This window comes from Ursus arctos, unplaced genomic scaffold, assembly GCF_023065955.2.
Source record: "Ursus arctos isolate Adak ecotype North America unplaced genomic scaffold, UrsArc2.0 scaffold_7, whole genome shotgun sequence".
Taxonomy (NCBI): Eukaryota; Metazoa; Chordata; class Mammalia; order Carnivora; family Ursidae; genus Ursus; species Ursus arctos.
This window is the reverse complement of record NW_026623089.1, coordinates 38,333,810-38,357,181: the sequence shown is the minus strand read 5'-3', so window position 1 is coordinate 38,357,181 and position 23,372 is coordinate 38,333,810. Positions and strand designations below refer to the sequence as shown.

The 23,372-nt window shown below is 44.3% G+C and overlaps 2 protein-coding genes across 7 annotated transcripts in view; both read left to right on the top strand.

The window, feature by feature from the left end:
* Positions 1 to 19,785, top strand: part of WASHC2A (WASH complex subunit 2A) — a 52,073-nt gene extending 32,288 nt beyond the window's left edge. For 2 of the 4 annotated variants that reach the window (XM_026481552.4, XM_026481553.4), the window contains exons 21-31: positions 1,910 to 2,012; positions 4,935 to 5,090; positions 7,669 to 7,851; positions 10,528 to 10,656; positions 10,785 to 10,865; positions 12,279 to 12,401; positions 13,578 to 13,640; positions 13,999 to 14,211; positions 15,828 to 16,442; positions 17,255 to 17,432; positions 19,421 to 19,785. In XM_026481552.4, coding sequence (XP_026337337.2) covers positions 1,910 to 2,012; positions 4,935 to 5,090; positions 7,669 to 7,851; positions 10,528 to 10,656; positions 10,785 to 10,865; positions 12,279 to 12,401; positions 13,578 to 13,640; positions 13,999 to 14,211; positions 15,828 to 16,442; positions 17,255 to 17,432; positions 19,421 to 19,560 — 1,984 coding nt within the window. In that variant the 3' untranslated portion in view covers positions 19,561 to 19,785. The remainder of the gene's footprint in view (positions 1 to 1,909; positions 2,013 to 4,934; positions 5,091 to 7,668; positions 7,852 to 10,527; positions 10,657 to 10,784; positions 10,866 to 12,278; positions 12,402 to 13,577; positions 13,641 to 13,998; positions 14,212 to 15,827; positions 16,443 to 17,254; positions 17,433 to 19,420) is intronic. The other 2 variants (XM_026481554.4, XM_048218999.2) reach the window with 1 other exon arrangement.
* Positions 19,786 to 22,614: 2,829 nt separating this feature from the next.
* ZFAND4 (zinc finger AN1-type containing 4) overlaps positions 22,615 to 23,372 on the top strand; it is a 78,543-nt gene continuing 77,785 nt past the window's right edge. The window contains exon 1 of one of the 3 annotated variants that reach the window (XM_057308468.1): positions 22,615 to 23,032. The gene's annotated coding sequence lies outside the window, so the exon portion shown is untranslated. Of the gene's footprint in view, positions 23,052 to 23,372 lie in introns of all 3 variants that reach the window. The other 2 variants (XM_048218998.2, XM_057308467.1) reach the window with 2 other exon arrangements.

Here is a 23,372-nt window from a genome sequence, read left to right as displayed (position 1 = left end):
AATATGTAACCTGTTATTTATAATGACAGTTCACTGAGCGGCATGTTTTTCTTCTGAGGACAGAGCTCCATGGGAGGCCCACATTTAACCAGTAGTTGCCGAGTGTGGGGAGTGAGGGCCCAGGTTAAGGACTCTGTTGCTTTCTGTGGTAGCTCTCTGCGGAGAGCTAACTCATTTTCTTACCTTCAGAATCTGTCATCACCTGTTCTTTGTGGGTTGGTTTGGTGTTTTGTTTTGTTTTAGAAATTACTTGTTCAGAAGATCATGCATGAGATACTCTCCTGGCGTAGCTGCTTTAATGAGGTTTCTGGTCTTCTTTAGGCATCCGATATAGTTGTAAATATTCTGTGATCACTCATCACCTCGTAGTCAAATATTTGGTTATAATTCGTGTAAATTTTTATTGGCATATATCTGTAAAGGCATATTAGATACCACTGTACTGTGGTGTTTTGCTTTTATAAGTTCTTCAAGGTATAATCTTAATGTTTAACCATTCTTTAGTGTGTATGTCTACTTAAGTACATTTGGTTAGTTGTGTTCCCTGGTCTGTGATTCTTAGGTGGTTTTTTGCTTTTTTAAGAGATAGGTAGAAGTCAGTATTTAACTAATGAATAAATTACATAGGTTGTGTCTTGCTAGTAATTAAACTTACGAAGAAGATTATGATACGTACACTTGTGTATGTATGAATTATGTTCTGAAGTACGTAGATCTATATGGTGAACAGTTCACTGAAATGACATGTTAGTATCATCTTTACTTAGCCAAAATTGAATTGAAGTTTTCGTTACCTTGGTAATTCTGTAGTGTGCTAGTTGGATGGCTCCTTATCACATAGTAAAAACTGGAACCTGACCTTTCAGTTGTTAGAACGCTTTCTGTTCTGGATTCCCCACGTCTAGTGCTAAGCCTCCGTGTGACTCTCCACTTTCATATTCCTGTCCCTTACAAATCCTGATCAGTATTTGTTCTGGCAGATGTTTATTGGCCACCTTCTCTAGGGGACAGGGCAGACTCCTAGGTGAGGAGGTGGTTGAAGACAGGCTAGAGAAAGGTGGTGAAGAGAGCTGTGACTGAAAGGGCCCAGTATATTCTCTCTCTCTCTCTCTCTCTCTTTTAGAAAATATTTTAACTTCACGCTGCTTTTTTTTTTTTTTTTTAAAGATTTTATTTATTTATTTGACAGAGATAGAGACAGCTAGCGAGAGAGGGAACACAAGCAGGGGGAGTGGGAAAGGAAGAAGCAGGCTCATAGCGGAGGAGCCTGATGTGGGGCTCAATCCCATAATGCCGGGATCACGCCCTGAGCCGAAGGCAGACGCTTAACCGCTGTGCCACCCAGGCACCCTGCTTTTTTGTTTTTAAGTAGGCTCCACGCCCAACATGGGACTTGAACTCATGACCCTGGGATCAAGAGTTGCATGCTCCACCGACTTAGCTAGCCAGGCGCCCCCCCCAGTATATTCTTTATTGAAAACAAATGCTAGAGATCCCTAGTTTCTGTACTTCTCGAGAATTCTAGAAAGCTAACAGGTGCTATAAAATCTAATAATTCAAATCTTTACAGCATTTTTACTCTAAATCCACCTCTCCTCCCAGCATCCCAGAACATGCTTTTAAATACTTTGCAAAGCTAACAGCTAGTGCACCTACAGTGAGTCAGAGGGACAAGATGAGGAGGCCTCCAAACTCTTTTACATATGGCTGAGAGACAGAGGCTGATGATTTGCTAGACACAAATTGCACCTACTTCAAAGGTTTTTCTGGTTTCCTTTTAACTATGTAAGGTCAGCAGATGGCTTGGGTGTTTTGGTAGTAGGTGGGTTCCTTTAAGCATGGCCTAGAGGGAATGTTGTATTTTGTAATCACATTTGCCTTTAATTTGACCTTTTGTTTGATTGTGTAGCCAAAAGAAGACCCAGAGAGTGTCACTCCTCTTTGAAGACGATGCTGATAGTGGAAGCTCTCTCTTTGGCTCTCCTCCTGCGTCTGTTCCTCCTACAACAACGGTATTAACTTCCTAGGTCCAGGAAATATCCTTGAGGTGATGTTACATGAATAGTGATACTTCCCTGAATCAGCTCCTAAAACCTGACCTTGGAGGCTGAGTCTAATGGAAAAACCCATTTGCTAATTCTAGAAAGAGATCTTCTAGTGGTATTTTACAGGTGAAGCACAAGGCAAAGTGTGGAGGAAAGGGTTCCTCCATGTCACGCAACCCATTTAGCATCAGGGGTTAGGTCTCTGGAGTCTCAGGGGGGAGCGCTGTTGCAGTTCTGGTGGGGGTCGTCAGGCTCAGCGACAGCCGCATGGAATCGTGCTAACGTTAGACCAGGCTAGTAAGGGACACGTTATTCCTTTTAGGAGCACGTTTCAAGTACTAACACTTTAGTCCTGATTTATGTCAATAGCCAGTCTGTAAAAGGGAAGGAAATTCTGGCACATGCTACCACGTGGATGGACCTTGAGGACTTCACATTGAGTGAAATGAGGCAGTCAGAAAAAGACAAATAGTATGTGATTCCACTTACACGAGGTACCTGGAGGAGTCAACTTCGTAGAAACTGAAAGTTGAATCGTGGTTGCTAGGGGCTTGGGAGAGGGGGAAATGGGGAGTCTTTTAATGAGTACAGAGTTTCAGTTTTGCAAGGTGGAAAAATGCTGGAGATTGGTTGCATAACAACGTGAACATCCTTAACACCACTGAACTATATACATGGTTAAGATGGTAAATTTTATGTTTTTTACCATAGTTAAATTTTTTTAAAAAATTAAAGGATGTAATAAAAAGTCCATCAGTGACTACCTGGTGTAAATGATTCCAGTGATTACACCTAAGTGATGTCACCACCACCATCACCTAAGCTAAAAAATCTAGCCAATCTTGATGATAGTTATATCAAAAAGGAGTATTAAAGAATGAAAGGAAGGTGGGATTATGATAATAGTTGTCCAGGGAACCCAGACATCCTGGAATCCCGCTCTGCCCTGTCATTATCCCTCCCCAGCTGCTTCCCTTAGTGGGTATATGTGAGTTTGTACATAGAACAAAGCGAGGCCAAGCAGTATTTTACTGCCAGCTGGCAATTGCTGACAGCCCCCAAGGGGAATGTCAAACTTTTTAGGCTAGACCCCATGGAGACCTCCTTCTTCTGACCTGGGTTAGCCTAAAAGGCCAAGAATCAAGCCAACTCACAGCCTGCTGTCAGGCCTTCAGCTCCAACTTCAGGCCTTGCAAATTTGGCGTGCAATAGAGGCAAGAAGACATGCAAGACAGAGAAGAAGGGATGAGCCCCTGGGACTCCTCCCCTGTGGGAGCAGCCAGCATGGCAGCTCTGCACCCATGCCTGCTGTGGAAGGCCCTCCTCCTCCCGTCATGGTGGTGTGTCACCAAGTCCCCGATACCTGCCCAGGTGCGGGACAGGAGAGAAATAGCTGGAGAGGAGCCTGGAACTTTGTCTTCTAGAGGCTGATCCTTGGTTCTTCCATACCTCCTAAATACTTTTTGCTTTAAATTTCTTTTAAATCATACAGTAATATATGGATGCCTTCTTTAAAAAGGTTTAGAAAGTGCATGGAGAATACAAAGTCCTTACACTCCTTCCAGAGGAATCATTGGTAGCGGTGTGTTGTCAGCTCTTTCAGGCCTGCTTCCACGTGCCCCGTGTTTGTTTTCTTTTATTTAAACGAGATTATGTGGCACATTTTTATGCATCTTTTTTCTCGTCCTGCAGCATGTTTTTCATTTCCATAAGCTTCAGCTTATTCTTCATCGCCTCTCGGTATTCCCTGTAACTGTACCAGGACACGTGTGGCTTACTTTGCCTTAGATGGAGTAACCGTCACTGTTTCTTGCTAGTTTATTAGGGATGTTTCTTCCCCTCCCTTTAGCCTTGACCGTTGAGATAATTTTTTATCTCACTTCTCTGCGAATGCTCCTTCCTTTCATCTGCTCTCCTTGCTGTTGCCCTGGTTCTGTTCCTAAATGCAGCCCGGTCCTGTCTTGTCCTTGTCACAAATGCCTTAGCTGAGTCTCCCATGCCACCTGTAATCTCGTTCAAACCGGACTCCTCTTTTCCACCCTCACCATGTGCTCTAGGTGACGCATCCTGTCCCACGGTTCTCCAGAGGACCTTGTGGGCAGATACGTGATAGCTATTCACGTAAATGAGGAAGCAAGTGAGGAAAGGCTAGGTAGAGGGATAAATAGTCATTTCAGCACAGCAACTGATAGCTTACTAAAGATGGAGGACGGGGAAACCTTTATGGGGACCTTGAGCTGGGCCATGCTTGAACAGTGAGGAGGAGTCGCTTCTACAGACAGTGAGGAGCAAGCAGGGAAGTGTGAGAGTTTACAGTAGGTGTAAGGCAGAGTGAGGATGAGGAGCAAGCAGGGAAGTGTGAGAGTTTACAGTAGGTGTAAGGCAGAGTGAGGACTGATAGGATGCAGGTGGCTAAAGGGAGAAAATGAAGCGTCAGTTGATGGTCACGTGTAGCACGTGCTTGACGCAAACAGTGCGGGCGGCGGGTGGGAGATGAAGTGCTCAGGTGCGTGTTTTATTTTACCAAGGCAGCTCTGGACGACATCATTGAGCTGCAATGTGAGAGGAGGGAGGCAGAGAGGAGAGACTAGTAGTTGTCTGGGTGACAGAGGTCAGGGTCTCGGTGATGGCAGTGTCTGTGAAGTGAATGGACACACGGAGACAGGTGCAGCTGTTGTAGTGGCCGAAGTGGTGAAGCGCTGTGTCTGCAAGCCTGAGGGGGTGGCATTTATTCCTTCGCCCTGTTTGTGCCCCGCTCACTGTCCCGCACTCTCTCTACCACCACGTTTCGCTAACTCGAGAACCGTGGTTTCGCCTTGTTCTGTATGTTGTCGTGCTAGTCAAGCACACTTCTGTTTTTAAGGATGTCCTCTGCTCTTCCTTTGGTAGAAAAAAGAGCCTGTCTCTGAGGTACCACCTTTGCTGTTCAGCGATGAAGAAGACAAGGAGGCACCATTTGGAGTGAAACCTGTGGATAAGAAGGTTGAGGGTGCCAAAGAATCGTCAGAATTGGGGAGCACTCCTGTGGTTGAGGAGTCAGAAAAGGTAGACTTTTTTCTGCATGTCTACTCTGATACATTTGTTTCTTGTGTCTTGTAAAACACAGACACACATACACACACACACATAGACACGGACGCACACACCCTTACCTTTCTCTACCACAGAAAATAAATGGCTAATTTGTTGTAAATTTTGAAAACACTGGAAAGCGTGAAGAAGAGAATCCGATGCCACGATTCAGGGACTCTTCACCGTTGTTCTTGCTGATCAGTCTCTCTTCTGGGCATCGGTGCACACGGTGCCGTGCATTTCTCCCATTTTACCCTTTCTTTGTCATCTTGTGTCCGGGTCTGTTTTGCCTTTCTCTCACTAGGGTGTTCTCCCACATCTTATTTTTCATTTTGGTTTCCTCTCTGCATGTCTGCTCTTTCTGACGTGTTCCTTTTGTAGCGGTTCTGCTCCCCCTGATTCTCTTCTTTTTTTTTTTTTTTTTTTTTTTAAAGATTTTATTTATTTATTTGACAGAGATAGAGACAGGCAGCGAGAGAGGGAACACAGGCAGGGGGAGTGGGAGAGGAAGAAGCAGGCTCATAGCGGAGGAGCCTGATGTGGGGCTCGATCCCATAACGCCGGGATCACGCCCTGAGCCGAAGGCAGACGCTTAACCGCTGTGCCACCCAGGCGCCCCCCCCCCCGATTCTCTTCTGCTTCCACCTGTACTTGAACTAAAATGACTGTTTTAAGATCTTAATTTCCTGTTCTTTTACATTTAGTTGGTGTTGGCTGTTGATTAGAGAGTAGAGTAAAATTTCTCTGTCTTCTAAAACTTTTGCTGTTTTCTCCTGGGTGGCCTGTCATCTGCAGGAGCCTGTAGACAAGGCTGCTGGCTGCACCGACCTGGGGGTCGGTGATGGCCTTCGGTGTCTGTATACCTTTTCTTTTTCTTTTTTTTTAAGATTATTTATTGGGGCACCTGGGTGGCTCATTTGTTAAGCGTCTGCCTTCGGATCAGGTCATGATCCCCGGGTCCCGGGATCTAGCCCCACGTCAGGCTCCCTGCTCAGCGGGAGGCCTGCTTCTCCCTCTCCCACTCCCCCTGCTTGTGTTCCCTCTCTTGCTGTCTCTCTTTCTGTCAAATAAATAAATAAAATCTTTAAAAAAGTGCTTTAAGATTATTTATTTGAAAGAGAGAGACAGAGAGTGAGCAGCAGAGGGAGAGGGAGAGGCAGACTCCCTGCTGAGCAGGGAACACGATGCGGGGCTAGATCCCGGAACCCTGGGGACCATGACCTGAGCCGAAGGCAGATGCTGAACCGGCTGAGCTGCCCAGGTGCCCCTACCTTTCTCTTTTTTTCGAACTTTTCTTGTTCTCTTCATGTTCAGCTGTTCATGTTTTTTTTTTTTTTTTTTTAAGATTTTTTTAATTTATTTATTCGACAGAGATAGAGACAGCCAGCGAGAGAGGGAACACAAGCAGGGGGAGTGGGAGAGGAAGAAGCAGGCTCATAGTGGAGGAGCCTGACGTGGGACTCGATCCCATAACGCCGGTATCACGCCCTGAGCCGAAGGCAGACGCTTAACCGCTGTGCCACCCAGGCGCCCCTCAGCTGTTCATGTTTAATCTCTCTTAGGGCCTGTGTGAAGAATATCACATACACTTTTCCTGTTGAGACTCTCAGAGCTGCAGTGATACAAATATTTTATTTGTACCTGAGAGATTGTGTGACATTCTCTACCTGTAGTTTCTGTGTGGACCTTTTCTGTGTCCCTGTAGCCCCCGAGTCAGCCAGTCAGCCTGAAGTCTACGTGCTTGTTGCACTGCCGGCTCCGGCTGGAGTATAAGCTCCTTGAGGACCGGGGCCAGGTTTCCTTGGCTCACCACGATGTTTGTAGTACTTAGCATATTACCTCCTGCATAGTAGGCACTTTGAAATTACCTGTGTCTTCACAGAAGCATGTTTTCCACAGTTGATCACTCTGAAATTCGGATGTACTTCACAATCGGTAGCATGTTGAATTGGGAGTTGTTTTTTTCTTAGTGGTTCATACAGTAATAGTGGTTCTTAAAATCAGTGGTATCTTACCTGAAATGAGGAACTTGTTGAACGAATAAATCTGCATTTTAGGCTCGTTTTAGTGATTCTTCGAATTACATAATACAGTGTGAGCCTTCTATAGTTTAACGGTCTGATTTTGTCAGTAAGGTTTCTACTCGGGATTGAAGTATTAATGAATTACTAGGAAATATATGATCCACTCCTAGTGGTTGGCATTTGTGTTTTCTCTATGACTAAGTTATTTATAGCTCATGAGCAACCTGTGTGGCTCAGGGTTATACCTGATATGTGTATCTCTTGGTAGGAAGAAGTGACCCATGACTTTAAGCTGGTTGGAAAAATTATCCTTGGTTATGAATTATCTGCACAGGAGTCTGTTGGAGCAGCCGATTGAGAATTGGCCGCAGTGTTTTGTTACTTGGGAGTTGATGTGATTAGCTATAGTGCCTGGAAACATCCAAATGTCGCAGTTACTGAATTACTGAGGAGTTTGGGGCGGGGGTCCCACAGGGGAACTTGTATTTCTATATGTTACTTATTTTTTTTGTTGTTTCTATTTTCAGGGAGGACCTTTGACTATATCTACTCAGGAAGCAATCAAGCATACTGATTTATTTTCTTCATCATCCCCCGTGGACAAAGGAACCAAAAGTAGAACCAAAACTGTTCTTAGTTTGTTTGATGAGGAAGAGGATAAAACAGAAGATCAAAACAGCATCCAAGCTCCAAAGAAAGACGTAGGAAAGGTGAGCAAAAAGCAATGAAGTTATTAGTTTCAGGTTTTTGAAAGGATAAAAGAATCTCATTTTATGGTGTCTGTCCCATCATGTGAGTTACTGAAGAATTGAGGGTTCTAGTTTCTCTATATCTCCACCAACACTTGTTGACTTTTTCTATGTCAGCCCAGTGTTGGTGAGGATGCGGGGAAACTGGAACCCTCCTGTGTTGCTGTTGGGAATGTGAATTAGCACAGCTGCTTCAGAAGACAATTGGGTAGTTCCTGAAATTGGTAAACATGAGTCACCACCAAGACCTAGCAATTCAACCCCTCGGTATATATCCAAGAGTTATGAAAACATGTATTCGCACAAAACTAGAATGTAGTGTTCTCAACAGCATTACTTGTTATAGTCAAAAGATGCAAAGAACTCAATAAACAATGTAATGTATCTATTCAAAATGGAATATTATTTGACAATGTCAGTTACAGATACATGTTACAACATGGATGAACCTTGAAAACATTCTGAAAAAAAGAAGCCAATGACAAAACACTACATATTTTATGATTCCATTTATTTGAAGCGTCCCGAGCTGGCAGATCCATAGAGCTAGAAAATAGATCAGTGGTTGCCTGGGTCTGGGGGAGTGGGGTGGATGAGAATGGAGAGGGACTGGGGTTTCTTTTGGGGTGATGGGAGTGTTCTAAACTTACACAGTGGTGGTGTTTGCACAACTCTGAATATACTAAAAATCACTGAATTATACAGTAGGTGAATTTTATGGTTTGTGAATTTTATCTCAATAGAGATGTTAAAAGCAAAACCCATAAGGTGGCATATTGCCAGTGCTTTTTTGTAAACCAAACTGAGGAAATGGTCCATGTTGATTTCTATAAAAAATGCTTTATTATTTTTTTATTATACCAATAGTTTAACCCTGTTTATAAACGAGAGCTACACATAGCGAATATGAATTATTTGCTGTGTTTTCTTTCTTTTTTTTTTTTTTTTTTTAAGATTTTATTTATTTATTTGACAGTGATAGAGACAGCCAGCGAGAGAGGGAACACAAGCAGGGGGAGTGGGAGAGGAAGAAGCAGGCTCATAGAAGAGGAGCCTGATGTAGGGCTCGATCCCGGAACGCCGGGATCACGCCCTGAGCCGAAGGCAGGCGCTTAACCGCTGTGCCACCCAGGCGCCCCTGCTGTGTTTTCTTTTAGCTTTTTACTGTGCGTGATTTTATGCTGATTTTCATGGTTGTGAAACTTTTAAACTTAGTTACTGTGACAGTGGGTTTTTATGTATAATCCATAATAATAATAAATTTTTAAGGTGACACATCTCCTTAGTTGTGAATTTTTTTGTTTAATCTGTGCTTGTGATGCTAAATGTTATGGGCGAGAGAGTCTACGTTGTGTGAACGAGGGTCTCAGTCCTTGGATTCCTTAGGAGGGTTACATGAGGACCCTCAATGGAATAAAGACAGCCAGAAGGAAAGTAGAAGCACAGACAGGTTATTCAAGTGAAAGTACTCTCCTCAAGGGGGAGAGTGGGCAGGTTCTGTGAGGTGGAACCTGACCCTCCGTGGTTTTGGGATTGGATATTATTGGGTCTCTCTGGGCTGAGGGGTGGGGTGGTCTCTAATGAAGGCTGCTTCCAATCATTTGGGAAGCTCCTCCCACAGGTTGGGAGGGGGAGTTTTTGACCTAGCAAGGTTTGTTACCAGAAAGGTCTTAGCAGCCTTTCTCCTTGGGTTTTGGGGCAGGGGGAAGAGAGGGGGTACCTGCAATGCAAATGCATTATAATGAGTCCAGGGGTTACACTGGGGCAGAGATGGAAGAGGAGAGCTTGTGTTCTGCACCTGTGGCTCTTTGGTCTGTCAGCACCAAGGTCTGGGAAGTCACAAGGTCAGGATGTTGTGCTCTCGGGTTTTTAACGTGTAGCGTCTTTATATCGTCTTTGTCTCCTGCTCTTGTCTCTGTCATTCCCCTTCAGGGACTTGGGACTCTGCCTCGGGGCGTTCCTTCACTGCTCTGTTATGGTAGCTTCTATCTAACATAAAAAAAAATAGGGGAGTATTTTAGAATGTCTAGTCTGGGGCATTAGAGTGTCAAAACAAGTAATGTGAATAGTAACTTTCAAATGTCAGATACCCTACCAAACAAAAAGAACTTGTTTGGAATCTGAATGTAGTGGGATGGAAGGTAGATGGGCATAGGGGAAGGTTGGCTGGTCATACCTGTGCCAGGTCTTGGAGTAAGATGCTGATAGATGAGGGAAACATGCTTGACCACTCTGTTGTTCTGGTATTAAGTCAGCTGCGTTCTCATCTTCCCTTTGTGAATGAGATGGAGGGTAATTATTTGATTTTGTGTGTTTTTACCCTTAAAATGCTTCTCATTTTGGGAATTAATGGATTGTTTTTTAAATAAAAAGTTTAGATATTTATTACACACAGGCTGGAAGATGATCTTTCCAGATTATATATATGTGATCTGTATTTGCCAATGTATTTTTCACTCTTTTTGGTAGCTCCGTAGTATTCCATTATGTGAATGTGTCATTCCCTTTTTGATTGGCACTTGGGCTGTGTCCAGCCCTTAGCCATTTGTAAACAGCTGCAGGGGATATCTTTGTAGTTCCACATTTGTACTCTGATTTCCTTGGCGTAAATCCTTAGAACTTCCCTCTTTTTTCCAGAGTCCCGATCCTGATGCCCGCCCAAAGAGCACCGGTGTCTTTCAGGACGAAGAGCTCCTTTTTAGTCATAAGCTCCAGAAGGACAATGACCCAGATGTTGACCTTTTCTCTGGCACCAAGAAAACCAGGGTCAGTTTCAAAAGGTTCTTCACATTATGGTTTTGTTATTGTATTAGATACTGTGTCAGCAGCTCACCTAGTTCCCTTCATAAATGGCTTTTGTTTTGAATACTGAATTTGAGTTTTGTCTCTCCCAGTTATCAGAGCCAAGTGTTGGGACCCTTTTTGGGGATGATGAAGATGATGATCTTTTCAGCCCTGCCAAGTCACAGCCTCTGGTACAAGCCTTTTGTTCTCAATACTGGGGTGTGGGGGAAGGCTTCTGGGAAGGAAAGTAACATATCGTTACAAGAGTAAGGAGAATACAGGGGTGCCTGGGTGGCTCAGTTGGTTAGTGTCTGCCTTCGGCTCAGGTCATGATCCCAGGACTCTAGGATTGAGCCCTACATCGGGCTCCCTGCTTAGCAGGGAGTCTGCTTCTCCCTCTTCCTCTGCCCCTTGCCCTCCCCGCTTGTGCACATTCTCTCTCTCACTCCCCCCATCTCTCAAATAAATAAAATCTTAAAAAAAAAAAAAAAGAGTAAGGAAAACACACAGAGAATTGTGGGGCTTACTAGCAGAGGAATGGCAGATAGAGTGCTGATGACCGAGTTTGTAGTGTCCCCATCTTAGGTTTCCTAACGTTAAAGCATTAACGAACCCCAGCTCTTATTATACAGATTTCTTTGATTTTTTGTTTGTTTATTTATTTATTTGATAGAGAGCACAAGCAGGGGGAGCAGCAGAGGGAGAAGCAGGCTCCTTATTGAACAGGGAGCTTGATGCGGGACGTGATCCCAGGACCCTGGGATCATGACCTGAGCCAAAGGTTGACAGGTGCTTAACCAACTGAGCCACCTAGGCTCCCCTGTTTGATTTTTTTTTTTTTTTTTTTTTTTTTTTGAGAGAGAGCAAGAGAGCGAGAGTGCAGGGAGGAGGGGCAGAGGCAGAGAGGGAGAGAGAGAGAATCTTAAGCAGCTCTATGCTGAGCCTGACATGGGGCTTGACCTCACAGCTCTGAGATCTTGACCTGAGCCACAATCAAGAGTTGGATGCTTAACCGACTGAGTCACCTAGGCACCCCCAGATTTGTTTGATTTTTAAGTTGTTTATTGAGAGACCAGTACAGGCAACACGGTGACTAAATATTTGTGCCTTTCAGGTGCAAAGCTTTAAATCCGAGTGCTAGCCTGTTTGGGTCATTTTTCCCCACCCCAGTAGATTTTGTTCGATACTATTTTCTTTTTAAAATTCTTTAAAAAACATTTTACTTATTTATTTGACAGGGAGAGCACAAGAGGGGGGAGAAGGGGTGAAGGAAGAGAGAGAAGCAGACTCCCCACTGAGTAGGGAGTCCAACACGGGGCTTGATCCCAGGACCCTGGGATCATGACCTGAGCCAAAGGCAAACACTTAACTGACTGAGCCACCCAGGCGCCCCTAGGTACTCTGTATTTTCTGTTTAGCATAGTGAATTCTCCTGAGAAGGTCACAGTCTTCAGAATGCCATTTCTGAAATGCTGCCTTTGTCTTCAGCCCTCATTTGAGAAATGACTCAAAACTCACAAGCCAGATTATTTTTATGAGTTGTGACTTTTCTTTAAAAGTTCTAAGATACATGACAGATGTTTGGTATTCTTTTTCTTTTGAAGATATCAGAAAAGAAGAGGATAGTGAAAAAAGACTACTCGGTATCCTCTTTCAAGAACCAGAAACATCTGGAATCCACTCAGGGTATCAAAGAAAAAAGCACATTGAAACCGGAAACACCTCAGGTTAGAACTGCTTAAGGACTTCCAGCTCTTGTTTGCATCTCTGGAGAGAGGGACTACCATCACATAGACCCAAGGGTATTCAGAGTTCTCTTGAGTAGGGAGGAAACAGCAAGTAGGATGACCTCTCTTTCTAGACTGTGTGTATGTGTGTGTGTGTGTGTGTGTGTTTTAAATTTTTAAAAATTTAAAAATTTTGCAATTTGAACATTTTTTAAAGTAAAGCTCTACACCCAGCAGGTGACTTGAATTCACAACCTGGAGATCAAGAGTTGCATGCTCTGCTACTGACCAAGCCAGCCAGCGCCCCTCCTGTGCTTTGTTGTGTGGTTTTTTTTTTTTTTTTGAACACGCCTCCCTGCTCCCTCCTCTCTTCTCACTCTACAGCTCAGTCCCATGAAGCTATTTTTATGATTACTGTTTTTGGACAACTTTCAGAATCAGTTCCAAGATAGAGTTAATACAGGGTGAACAATCTTTTTTTCCATTAGAACCCCCATTTCTCCCTTTGGGCTGTGTTGGCATAGAATTACATTAGAATTAAATATAAATTATATCCAATTCCTTGGTTCCCCCATTTTCTTGGTTACCTCTCCTGAGGTCACTGCTGATAGGTCTCTGTCCTTGGCAGTCTTCTCTCTGGAGCTCGTTCTGGGAACAGGCCAGAACTGGAGAGTGAGATCCGGTTCCGGCTTACAGCTGTTTCTGGATTGAGTTGTGAAAACCAGGCACTAGGGAGAGCACATCTCCAATGACTTGCCCCAAGTTTCAGCTTCCCTTGCTTCTAGAACCTCAGTGCATTAGGTTGTGTGTGAGTTTCGGTGTGCTCTGTGGTATTTGGTGTGCGGGGTAACCAACATGGTAATTTTGCCAGCTGGTTAGGTTTCGGTGCTCTGGTACACTGTGACTGTTAGGAATCTAACCCATGATCTGTGTCTGCCTTTACTCCATATATGGTCTGACAGCATTCCTCCTATACAACGGGTGAGGAGGCATAAGTGAAATAATGTTAATGAAAGGTTTTAAGGCCTCAGGAGAGATTTGAATGCCTTTCCCATTATAGAATTACAGAAAGTGACAGCTTTGCTCCATCAAATTTAATGGGCATAAGTGTAATCCAAGAGACACTTTTCCTTCTATTTCCCCAATGGATTTTTAACTGAATGTAATTTCACACAGGACTCACCAGGTCCCGCTCCATTTAAAACCAAAGAGCCATCCCCTCGGATCTGGAAAATACAAGTAATTATAACATGTCTGGAATCTTCACTGCCTGCCTTGTGGCATCTATAAACTTTTTTGGATATTTACTTTTGTCAGCTGCTGCCAGGCATTTTCTTATCTCTTCCCCACCCCCTAGTTGTTGCTTCTTGTGTGCTGCGTCTGTAACATCTTTTCTTTGGTCCCAGTGGTGGGCACAGGTATATAATCTTATTCTGTTTTTAGTCTAAGACTAGATCAGGAGACCTCCCTGCATTTTTCTTTCTCTTGTCGTATTATACATTATGTATACCATGTCTGTTGTCACGTGTCACAGTAGTAATAATAGACTGCTGTGTTTTAAGAAAACATACAGAGTAAGTTTCTTTTTCTTTTTTAGGCAAATTTAGCAATTAATCCAGCAGCCTTGCTGCCTGCAGCGGCTCCCCAGATCTCTGGAATGAAGCCCGTTTTGCCAGAATTGGGTTTTCCTTCATCTGAACCTGAGAGGATCCACAGTCTGGAAAGTATGCCCACTCTTCTCAGTAGTGGGGAGGCCGGCGTGAGTTTCGATCTTCCAGCTCAGGCAGACACGTTACACAGTGCAAACAAGGTGATGAAACCACCTTTACTTGCTTGCTTTTTTTTTTTTTTTTAGCAGGAATAACTTGTATATTTCTTCCTATCTATCAGTTGCACACCATAGGCTGCCTCCCATTCCCCATGTGAAGGAGGCACCTCTTCCTTTCTTCAGCCTCTCCATCCACCTTACACCTTCCTAATTCTGCCTTCCACTGCCTCTGTTACGTTTACGTTCTGCTCAGAAGCCACGTGAAGTTTCACTTCCTCCAGGCTCTCCTGACTTGCCCCCCAGAGGTCTTTTAAACACAGAGCAGATCACGTCCCTCCTCTGCTGGCCTCCCTGCTGCCCGAAGGAGGGCATTCAAGCTCCTTGGCATGGTGTTAAAGCCTTTTACAAACCATGCTAATCAGAGCTTCCAACTTGCCCACCAGCCACACTGTCAGCCTAAACTCCAGTCATACCAGGCACCGTTCCATGAGCACACACACCCTGACCTGCTGCTGCCAGCAGCTTGTGCTGCTTCCTCTGTCAGGAATGCTCTTGCGCATTGACAGTCTGCTCAGACTTCACTGCTCCTGTGCTATTTCCCCTCCTGCCCTCTCATCCTGGGCTCCCTCCTCTGAGATCCCATGGCAGTTGTTTCCCGGCTGGTACGGTTCTGTCACACTGGTCCACGGGACTGTGCATGTAGGCTGGGTGGACTGAACTCTTTGAGCTTTGCTTTCGTTTTAGTTGTTTCTCTTTTCTATCCAGTCTTCCTTCTCTAGAAAATCTTGTCTGATCTCTGAGTAAGCAGTAGTACCTCGGATAACCCTGGCAAATACATTCATTTTAAGTATTTCCAAACCTGCTTCCTTGTGAAAAAGTATCCTTCCTTTTGTTCTGTTTTTTTGTTAGCCTTTGGTGAGGGGGAGCGTAAGTCTACGTTGGCTACTTCTTAAAATTATTTGTGAAATTTTCTTGAAATAGGCACACACAGCCAAGTACTTTGGCCAAAGTAGCTTGTACCTTCTTAAAACTGCTTGATTGTATATTTTGGAAAATAATCACAAATACTGAATTATTGCTAATAAGTAGCTCATACTTTGTGGTTATATTAAAAGTTCTGATTTCTTAGCCACATTATTTATGTGAAATATTTAGTATTTGAATTTATTGTTTGTTGTACTTGAAGAAAAGAACATTTTAGATTACCTCTCTTTTTTTATTGTCTTTTATCCTCCTGGTCTTGGATTCTGGTGTTAAGCTAGCCCCTGGTAAAGGTTAACACTAGATTTCCCACTGATTCTTACTTGTTTTGAAAGATACCCACATGTAAACCGAGGGCAGAGTAAGTACCAACATGCCTACTTTGCAGGGTTCCAGCAGCAGATGAAGCCTTTCGTATGAAATTGAACAGATATTGTCCTCCAAAGACTCAAAAAGGGGCACATTAAAAGATTAAGAGTAATGCAGTCTTGGAGTAGCTATTAAATGTCTTTGGAAATCTTTAGGAAATAATCTCTTCTGTGTCTTAGATAATATCTTGTTTGAGGTAGACCAGACAACCTTTTAATATTTTGAGTCACTGATTATTTGCTATGTTAGCTTTGAACACTTTTTTTTTTTTAATCGTTAGATCAACATGTGTTTTTTTGCCATTGCAGAGCCGGGTCAAAGTGAGAGGGAAGCGTAGACCACAGACCCGTGCGGCTCGGAGGTTGGCTGCCCAGGAGTCCAGTGAGGCTGAGGATGTGAGTGTCCTCAGAAGATCCACTGCACACTTGACAGATGGAGACATTTCACCAGGTGATCCTCAGCCACAGCCCAGGGCAGCTGGTGGACAAGACAGCTCTGAGGAGGCCATGGCAGCTGCCACTCCAGCTTGGGCAGGTGGTCCTGTGTCTGAAGTGGACAGAAGCCCCTTTGCGAAATCTCTGGGTCAGTCTCTTGAGGATGATCTTTTTGATCCTGGAGATATCTTCTCCAAGGGCACTGGATCTCAGTCCACGGGGAGAAGAAAAGCCAAGGCAAAGGCAGCAGAGAGCCTGGCCAACCCACCAGGGGGTAAAGAAAAGAGCCCCATGTTTCCCGCTCTAGGGGAGGCAGGCAGTGATGATGATCTGTTCCAGTCTGTTAAACCAAAACCAGCAAAGAAAACGAATCCTTTTCCCCTCTTGGAAGATGAGGATGATCTCTTTACAGATCAGAAAGGCAAGAAGAAGGAGTCAAAATCCAACAGTCATCAGGATGTCATCTCAAAAGCACAAGATATTTTTGAGGTAATAGGACATAACCATACCTTTTGGGCCTGGTTCTATGTTAAGACAAATACTGGATTGGCTCATTTGAGCTGTACATTACAATAATCTTGTTTCATTGCTGCTTGCTGTCTGCTTGCTTAGTACTTATAATTAGGTCCTTTTGTTAGTAATTCTGAAATTTACTCAGAAGTTGTTTTTTGTTTTGTTTCACGTGGAGGTGGTTCTTGGCTGGCCATAGCCACTGATACAAATCTTGATTTTTTTAGAGTTTTTATCAGCATGTTGCTGTAGTCCGCTTCCTTGGCATGTCTCTCTGTGACATTCATAAAGTAGCCTCAGTACACCTTAAGTGTTTAGCTTCTGGTTCTTGGGAAACAGGCCCTGGTTGGAGCGGACAACTTAGTGCAGGCAGGAAGGCCTTTAGTGCCACTCTCTCGGCACTATTTATTGAGCATCTGGGTACTGGAGGCACGAAGTGAGCTAGACCAGTATGTTAGAGGCATTGGATACAGGCAGGGCAACAGGCAAATAAACTGTTTTCAGATAATATTGAGTACCTTAAAGAAAATACGTCAGTGCAGTGGAATAGAGTGATGGATAGGGGTAGGAGCCACTCCTTCAGGTAGAACTGGTAGAGAAAGCCTCTCTGCGGAGCTGGCACTTGAGCTGGGACTAGAAGAAAGGCAAGGACTGGGCCAGGCAGAGATCTGGGTGGAGTAGGCCATTCCAGGCAGAGAGAGCAGGTCACGTGGCTGTCCCAGAATATGGTGGCAGTTTGCATTTCTATGATTTGATTTCAAATTGTTTTAATTGTTTTTTGGCTCAACAAGGATGATATATTTGCTACAGAAGCAATCAGACCCTCACAAAAAACAAGAGACAAGGAAAGAACATTTGAATCCAACTTGTTTGATGATAACATTGATATCTTTGCTGACCTAACTGTAAAACCAAAAGAAAAGTCCAAAAAGAAAGTGGAAGCTAAGTCTATATTTGATGATGATATGGGTAAGTTTGATTGTCTACATATGATACAGAGAATGATCACCATTCAGTGACTGTTATTTCTCTTGCTACCTTTGTGTGGGCCCTTTCTTGGAAAATACTCCCTAGTGGGTTTCCTTTGGCTTGCTATATAATCCTGAGTCAGGCTGAGGATGGGTAAGTAAATGGACTATTTATTTCGGTGAGACAACTTTTTGCTCTGGTCTTCATCAAGGAATTTGAAAGAGCCCAGAATTTGACCTTTAGTATTAGTATGCCCCCTGCCAATCATCTGTGATAACTCCGAACATTCTGATTTTATGGAGGGAAGGTCAGAAACTGGCCCACAGGCTGAAGTGGGCTGCGGTGGCTGCCTCGGGTGTGGTGCGGTCGTTCGAGTCAGTTGTAACTGAAGAGTGGGTGTCAGCAGTTCAGAGAACGGAGGAGGGAGTGCAGGAGGAGAGCAGGATTATATATGAAAGCAGCTTGTAACTCAGATTTAATGTCTCACCAGAGATCGTCTGTGTTTATAAACATGCTCATTTCTCCCTGTTGGTATAACATCTGCTTTATTTATTTATTTATTTATTTATTTATTTTTAAAAGATTTTATTTATTTATTTGACAGAGATAGAGACAGCCAGCGAGAGAGGGAACACAAGCAGGGGAGTGGGAGAGGAAGAAGCAGGCTCACAGCAGAGGAGCCTGATGTGGGGCTCGATCCCATAACGCAGGGATCACGCCCTGAGCCGAAGGCAGACGCTTAAGCGCTGTGCCACCCAGGCGCCCCAACATCTGCTTTATTAATGGGCAAGCCTAATGCCTAATCTTAAATGTGGCACTTCTGAGATGTCCTGTGTTAGTGGACAGGACTTGAGCTGAGGCTGAATATATACTTTCTCCTCCTTTGCCTTTCTCCCCCAGATCTAGACCTTGGGGTTAAGTGCAGCTGCAGTGCCACATGGGGCCTATTCCTGGAGTGAGCCGTGTGCTTTGTCTCCACCTGCTTCCCCCCACAGGGGATGCAGAAAAGACTTCGTTTTGTTTTGCTTTTTTGATTACAACAGAAGTAACACATACCTGTTATAATAGATAAATACTCTCTGAGAAGTGTAAAATGTGAAACACAATCCCTAGAGGTAACCATTATTGAGAGTTCGGTGTGTATCCTGTCAACCGTGGTGATGTTAATAGAGCTCTGTATACATAGAAATGTATACGTATTTTTTCCAAAATATGAATTTATTTTATCTGTTCTGTTCCTTTTTAGTCACTTAATGTCTTCCCATGTCAGTACATAGAGATCTATCTATTTCTGTGTTTTTGGTGGTTGTATAGTATTCCTTTGCATTCAGCCATTAGCATATTGAAGGTGAACTAGATTGTTGCCACATTTTCTTTATTAAAAATAATGCCATGGTCTTTAACATTTGTGTATGCATATCTTTATGTACACATGCTAAAATGTAGGTAGAACTCTAGCAGTAACATTACAGGTGGGTAAGATGAGTCATGAAATGCTAGAGGCAGTGAAACAACTAAACGTGAATGTAGTCATAAAGACTTACATTTTTGGTATTAATGTGCCTCAGATAGGTGCATTTATTCTGAAAGAGCAGTACTCCTGTGTTGGATTTCCCTTTGCTTATTCGTATTGCCCTTTCCTTTTAAAATCCAGTGGGAAGAGAATGTAGAAGTAGGTATAATGTCACAGATAGTAAAGTCAGGGGCAGGATTGGAGTTCGGTTGTCCCTCCCTTTTTCCTCTCCTCCATGTGTACACACGTACTTTTGTAGCTGGGAAAATTGTGGTCAGACAGAACCTGTGACTTGTTTATAATCATAAAACTTAATTAGTAGCAAAGCCAGGACCATCGTGTTTTTGGTATCCCTTACTGTTACAAGACTTGAGTGTTTGGTGATTTATGTGGATGTGTCTTAAAAGCATCTATCTTCTTGCCTAATCAGCAAATCTTTTTCTTTGTGTGTTTTTTTTTTTTTTTCTTTTTAAAGATGATATCTTCTCCTCTGGTATCCAGGCTAAGACAACCAAACCAAAAAGTCGATCTTCACAGGCAGCGCCTGAACCGAGATCTGAACAGAAGGCGTCCAACATATTTGATGATCCCTTGAACGCCTTTGGAGGCCACTAGAGCATACAGGGTATCACATCTCACCCTTCAGCTACATCCTGGAGTTAATGATGCTGTCTTATGTACTCATTGTCTTAATGGAATTAGAAAAAGCAAATGCTGAAACAGCTAGCTCACCTTTTTCTTACCCAACATACTTAATATTTTTCTGTCCCTGGTTTTAATCATGCTTAATACTGCAAAACACAAATAAATATTTCACAGTGTTGTTTTTTTTTTTTTAAACTATATTTTTATTTAATAAGCCTTGCTGGGGCCACAGTATGACTTTGGGCATGTTGGAGAAGAAACCTCTATGTGTCTTTCATGAATGGGCAGGGAATTCCAGAGGAAGCAATGTCAGATAGATGACCAGGAATATTCCTTTCATGGATTGGAGCCCTAGCTTAGAGCCTAGGCAGGTGATAGATGAAGGGGACGAGAGATTATATACTTCATGACTCTCTGCAGTAGGAGAGGAGGTTTCCTCTTATTCCACTGAATTCTGAAAATGCCTTTCAGAGGTTCATTAAGGTTCATTAAGGCAAGGTTTGGCAAACTGTGGCCAAAGGTTCATTAAGGCAAGGTTTGGCAAACTGTGGCCCTCCGTTGTCTGTTTTTATAAATAAAGTTTTATTGGAACACAACCATACCCATTCATTTACATATTGTCTATGGCTGTTTTCACCCTACCTACAGTGCCAGAGTTCGGTAGTTGTGACAGAGACTGGATGGCCCACAAAGCCTAAGATACCTTCTGTCTGACCCTTTATAGAAACAGTTTTCTGATCCTTGCTCTAAGGCATCCATTTGCATTCCTTTGGAGCTTTGCATTATTTTATGAATGAGGCAGAATGAACCCAGATAATGGAAGGAAAAGTACTGAGGATGGAAATGTACTTCTGTAGAGTCGCACTGTTCCATAGAACTCTGCACTGATGGGAATATTCTATAACTGTGTTGTCCAATGTGGTAGCTACTAGCCACATGGATAGCTGACCCCTCCTCCAGTTTGTGTTTTCTTGTGCTGTGCCATGTTGGTGCTAAGTATTCAAACTGTACCTATGGCGGCCCGGTTGGTTTCACCGGTCCTGAAACCACTAAATTCTTCCTTTGGCACTTTTTAAGATTGAACTTGGAATTGCTGGTACAGAGTCAGAGATTTTGTACAGCTCTCACAGATCAGCCTTTTGTACTGCTCTGCTCTGAGAGTGACTTCATGGCAAAAGAGGGTGCTTATACCTTCTGTTCCTTAGGTTACTTGTGTATATAGTTACCTGCACCTATGTCTGGCTCACTAGGCATTGGTTAAACATGTTGTTTTCCTTTGGGAATGATAATTCTACTAATCCATCATTAGGATTGATTCCAGGAAATTCATGAGAAATTAGAGTTAGAAAATATGCAAATTGCTATTTTGAGAGGTTTGAAAGGGGGAAGGGATTTATACTTACTGGTCCTATGGTTGGCACTTTCCATGTTCTTTTATCCAGTCTCTATAAGTCTACCAGATATGTAATGTCCACATTTTATAGACGAGGCTAAAATCTGGACAATAGTGGAACAAGTTTGGCTTTTTTAGTGAGACCTAGATTTAAATCTGGTTCTAGAGCTGTTTGAGTGTAGGCAAATTATTTTACCTTTCTTAGCTTCTGTCTCCTTTGTCAACTTTGTCAAGTGTTGAGTACCAACTTTGTAGGATTGTGATGGGAGAGAATATGCAACGACCCTTGTTGACTACATAGCAGTTGAAAAATGGTAGATGATGATGATGAAAAAGAATGATTTGACCAATATAACAGCTTCCGTGTTGGAATCCTAGGATACAAGCTCATCTGCCTGATTCCACAAAGCCTGTGATCTTAGTTCTCCTGACTGAAGTGAGGAGGCAGGTTGAAAAACTAAATTTTTGATTCAGTATGATTCGCTCCATCACAGGTACTATTTTTAGAATTTGTATACAAAGATAATATCTCTGTCCTTAAGGTGCTCCAATCTATTCAGTATTGGAGTTTAAGAAGGAACCAGGGTCAAGAGCCTGAAGATGTGTCTTACCATAAACCCCAGTGTATGTTCAATATTGGATTGTGGAGATTAATTGGTTGGTGGGGTCTCAGAGGGGACATGAGAAAGGATAGGAGAGATTAGATGTTGGGGTTCATCTTAGATTCATTCCTCTGACTCATGAAGCTGGATTGGGAGGGGGATTACTGTTGTCATTTTGGTAATTCACCTAGTGAAATAGGCCTTTTTGGTTGGAAAATCTGTAAATGTTAGATTTAGAACGTGTGTGGGGAATGGAGAGAAAAAGGAGTGGGGGCCCATTTCAGGTTCGAGGGTTTATGTTGTCATTGTGTACACTTGAGTTTAGCACCTTGGGAATTAGAGTAGACAAAAGAAGTGTGGCTAGGTTTAACCAACTCTGAGATTTAACAACCCAGGGTGCCCACTCTCATGCCTGGCCTACATCTCTCATGAGGAATAAATAGAGGAGACCAAGAGAGGTAATTTGTTTTTGCCCTTGTTTTCACCCACGTACAGCAATGGCCCGGTATTTCAGATGAGACCGTTGAGGCCTTAACGTTAGGAAACAGTGAAGCACGGGAAAGGGGGATCTGTTAAAGGTTAGACGGCCCTGAAAGCACCAGGAATGCAACGGAGTCTGGAGGGGACCCTTCTCACCCCAGCACTTGGGGCACCTCTAAGAGCAACCTTCGGTGGCCTCTGGTGAGGTGCTGTTCACACCATCGTCGGAACAGAGGCCAATCCCGCCGCTCCCAGCAGGCCGTGCGGCAGGCCCCCCCAATTCAGTCCGCGGCAGGCCCCCCAATTCAGTCCCAGGCAGGTACCTACTGTTAGTAATAAAGGGCCAACATCCGGGCCTCTCCTAACCGACACCCACCACCGAACGCAGAAGAGGCCCCGGCTCCCGAGCAACCGCCGGCGTCGGGCGGCCAGGCCCCGCCCCCGCCCGCCCCCTCGCTGATTGGAGGGCGACGTGAGCGCTGGCGAGCGATTGGTACGCCGTGTCACAAAGGGGCGGAGCGTGGCGGCCGCGGGGTGTTGCTCGTCAGTGTCTGCCGCGGCGTTGCTCGCGAGGCCGCGCCTCTCTGTAGGCCTGCGGGCAGGCGAGCCGGTGGACGAGACAGCCGGGGAGGGCCCGGGGGCTGCGGGCCGCTGAGCCGGGCCGCGCTGCCGCCGCCGTCCTCCGCGGGCCGGAGAGGAGCGCCGGCCGCTCGGCGCGGGGCAGCCGGGCCCCGCCCCCTCCGCCGCCGCTGCCCTGAGACCGGCGCGGCGCGACGCCTTCCCCGAGGACGCCGCCTCCACTTCCCGTCCCTCCGCTGGCGCTGCGCGAGTGCCCCGCCCCGCCCCGTCGGACGGGTGCTCATCTGCCAGTCGCCGATTCTGACGCGGAGCCTGAGCACTGTTCTCCAGATCAGGCCCGTGCGTGTGGGTAGCCGGAGCTTGTCCCGGAGGAGCACGGGCTGCGCAGGTGACCCAGGGGGCTTCGAGTGTGTATTGAAGGCTCGAGTAGACAGACGCTGGCTTTGAGGGATTTCCCAGACCCGCTAGAAAACTGTGGCCAGGCTAAAGTGTAGGGTACATGCACATGAAGTGGTGGATAGACTTCTGTAGCTGGTGTTTAAAACAGGAATGTTTTCACATAATTAGTAAAAACAGTTCATTAAAAGGCAGTGTTTTTAATGGTCGCATAACATTCTGGATCTCTTCATATTGGGGGAAAAGTTTAAAAGATAACTGCCCTATGTGGCTAATATTCTTTACAACAGGATAAAGCCGATTCCTAGTGAAATTACTTATTTAGTGCTGTT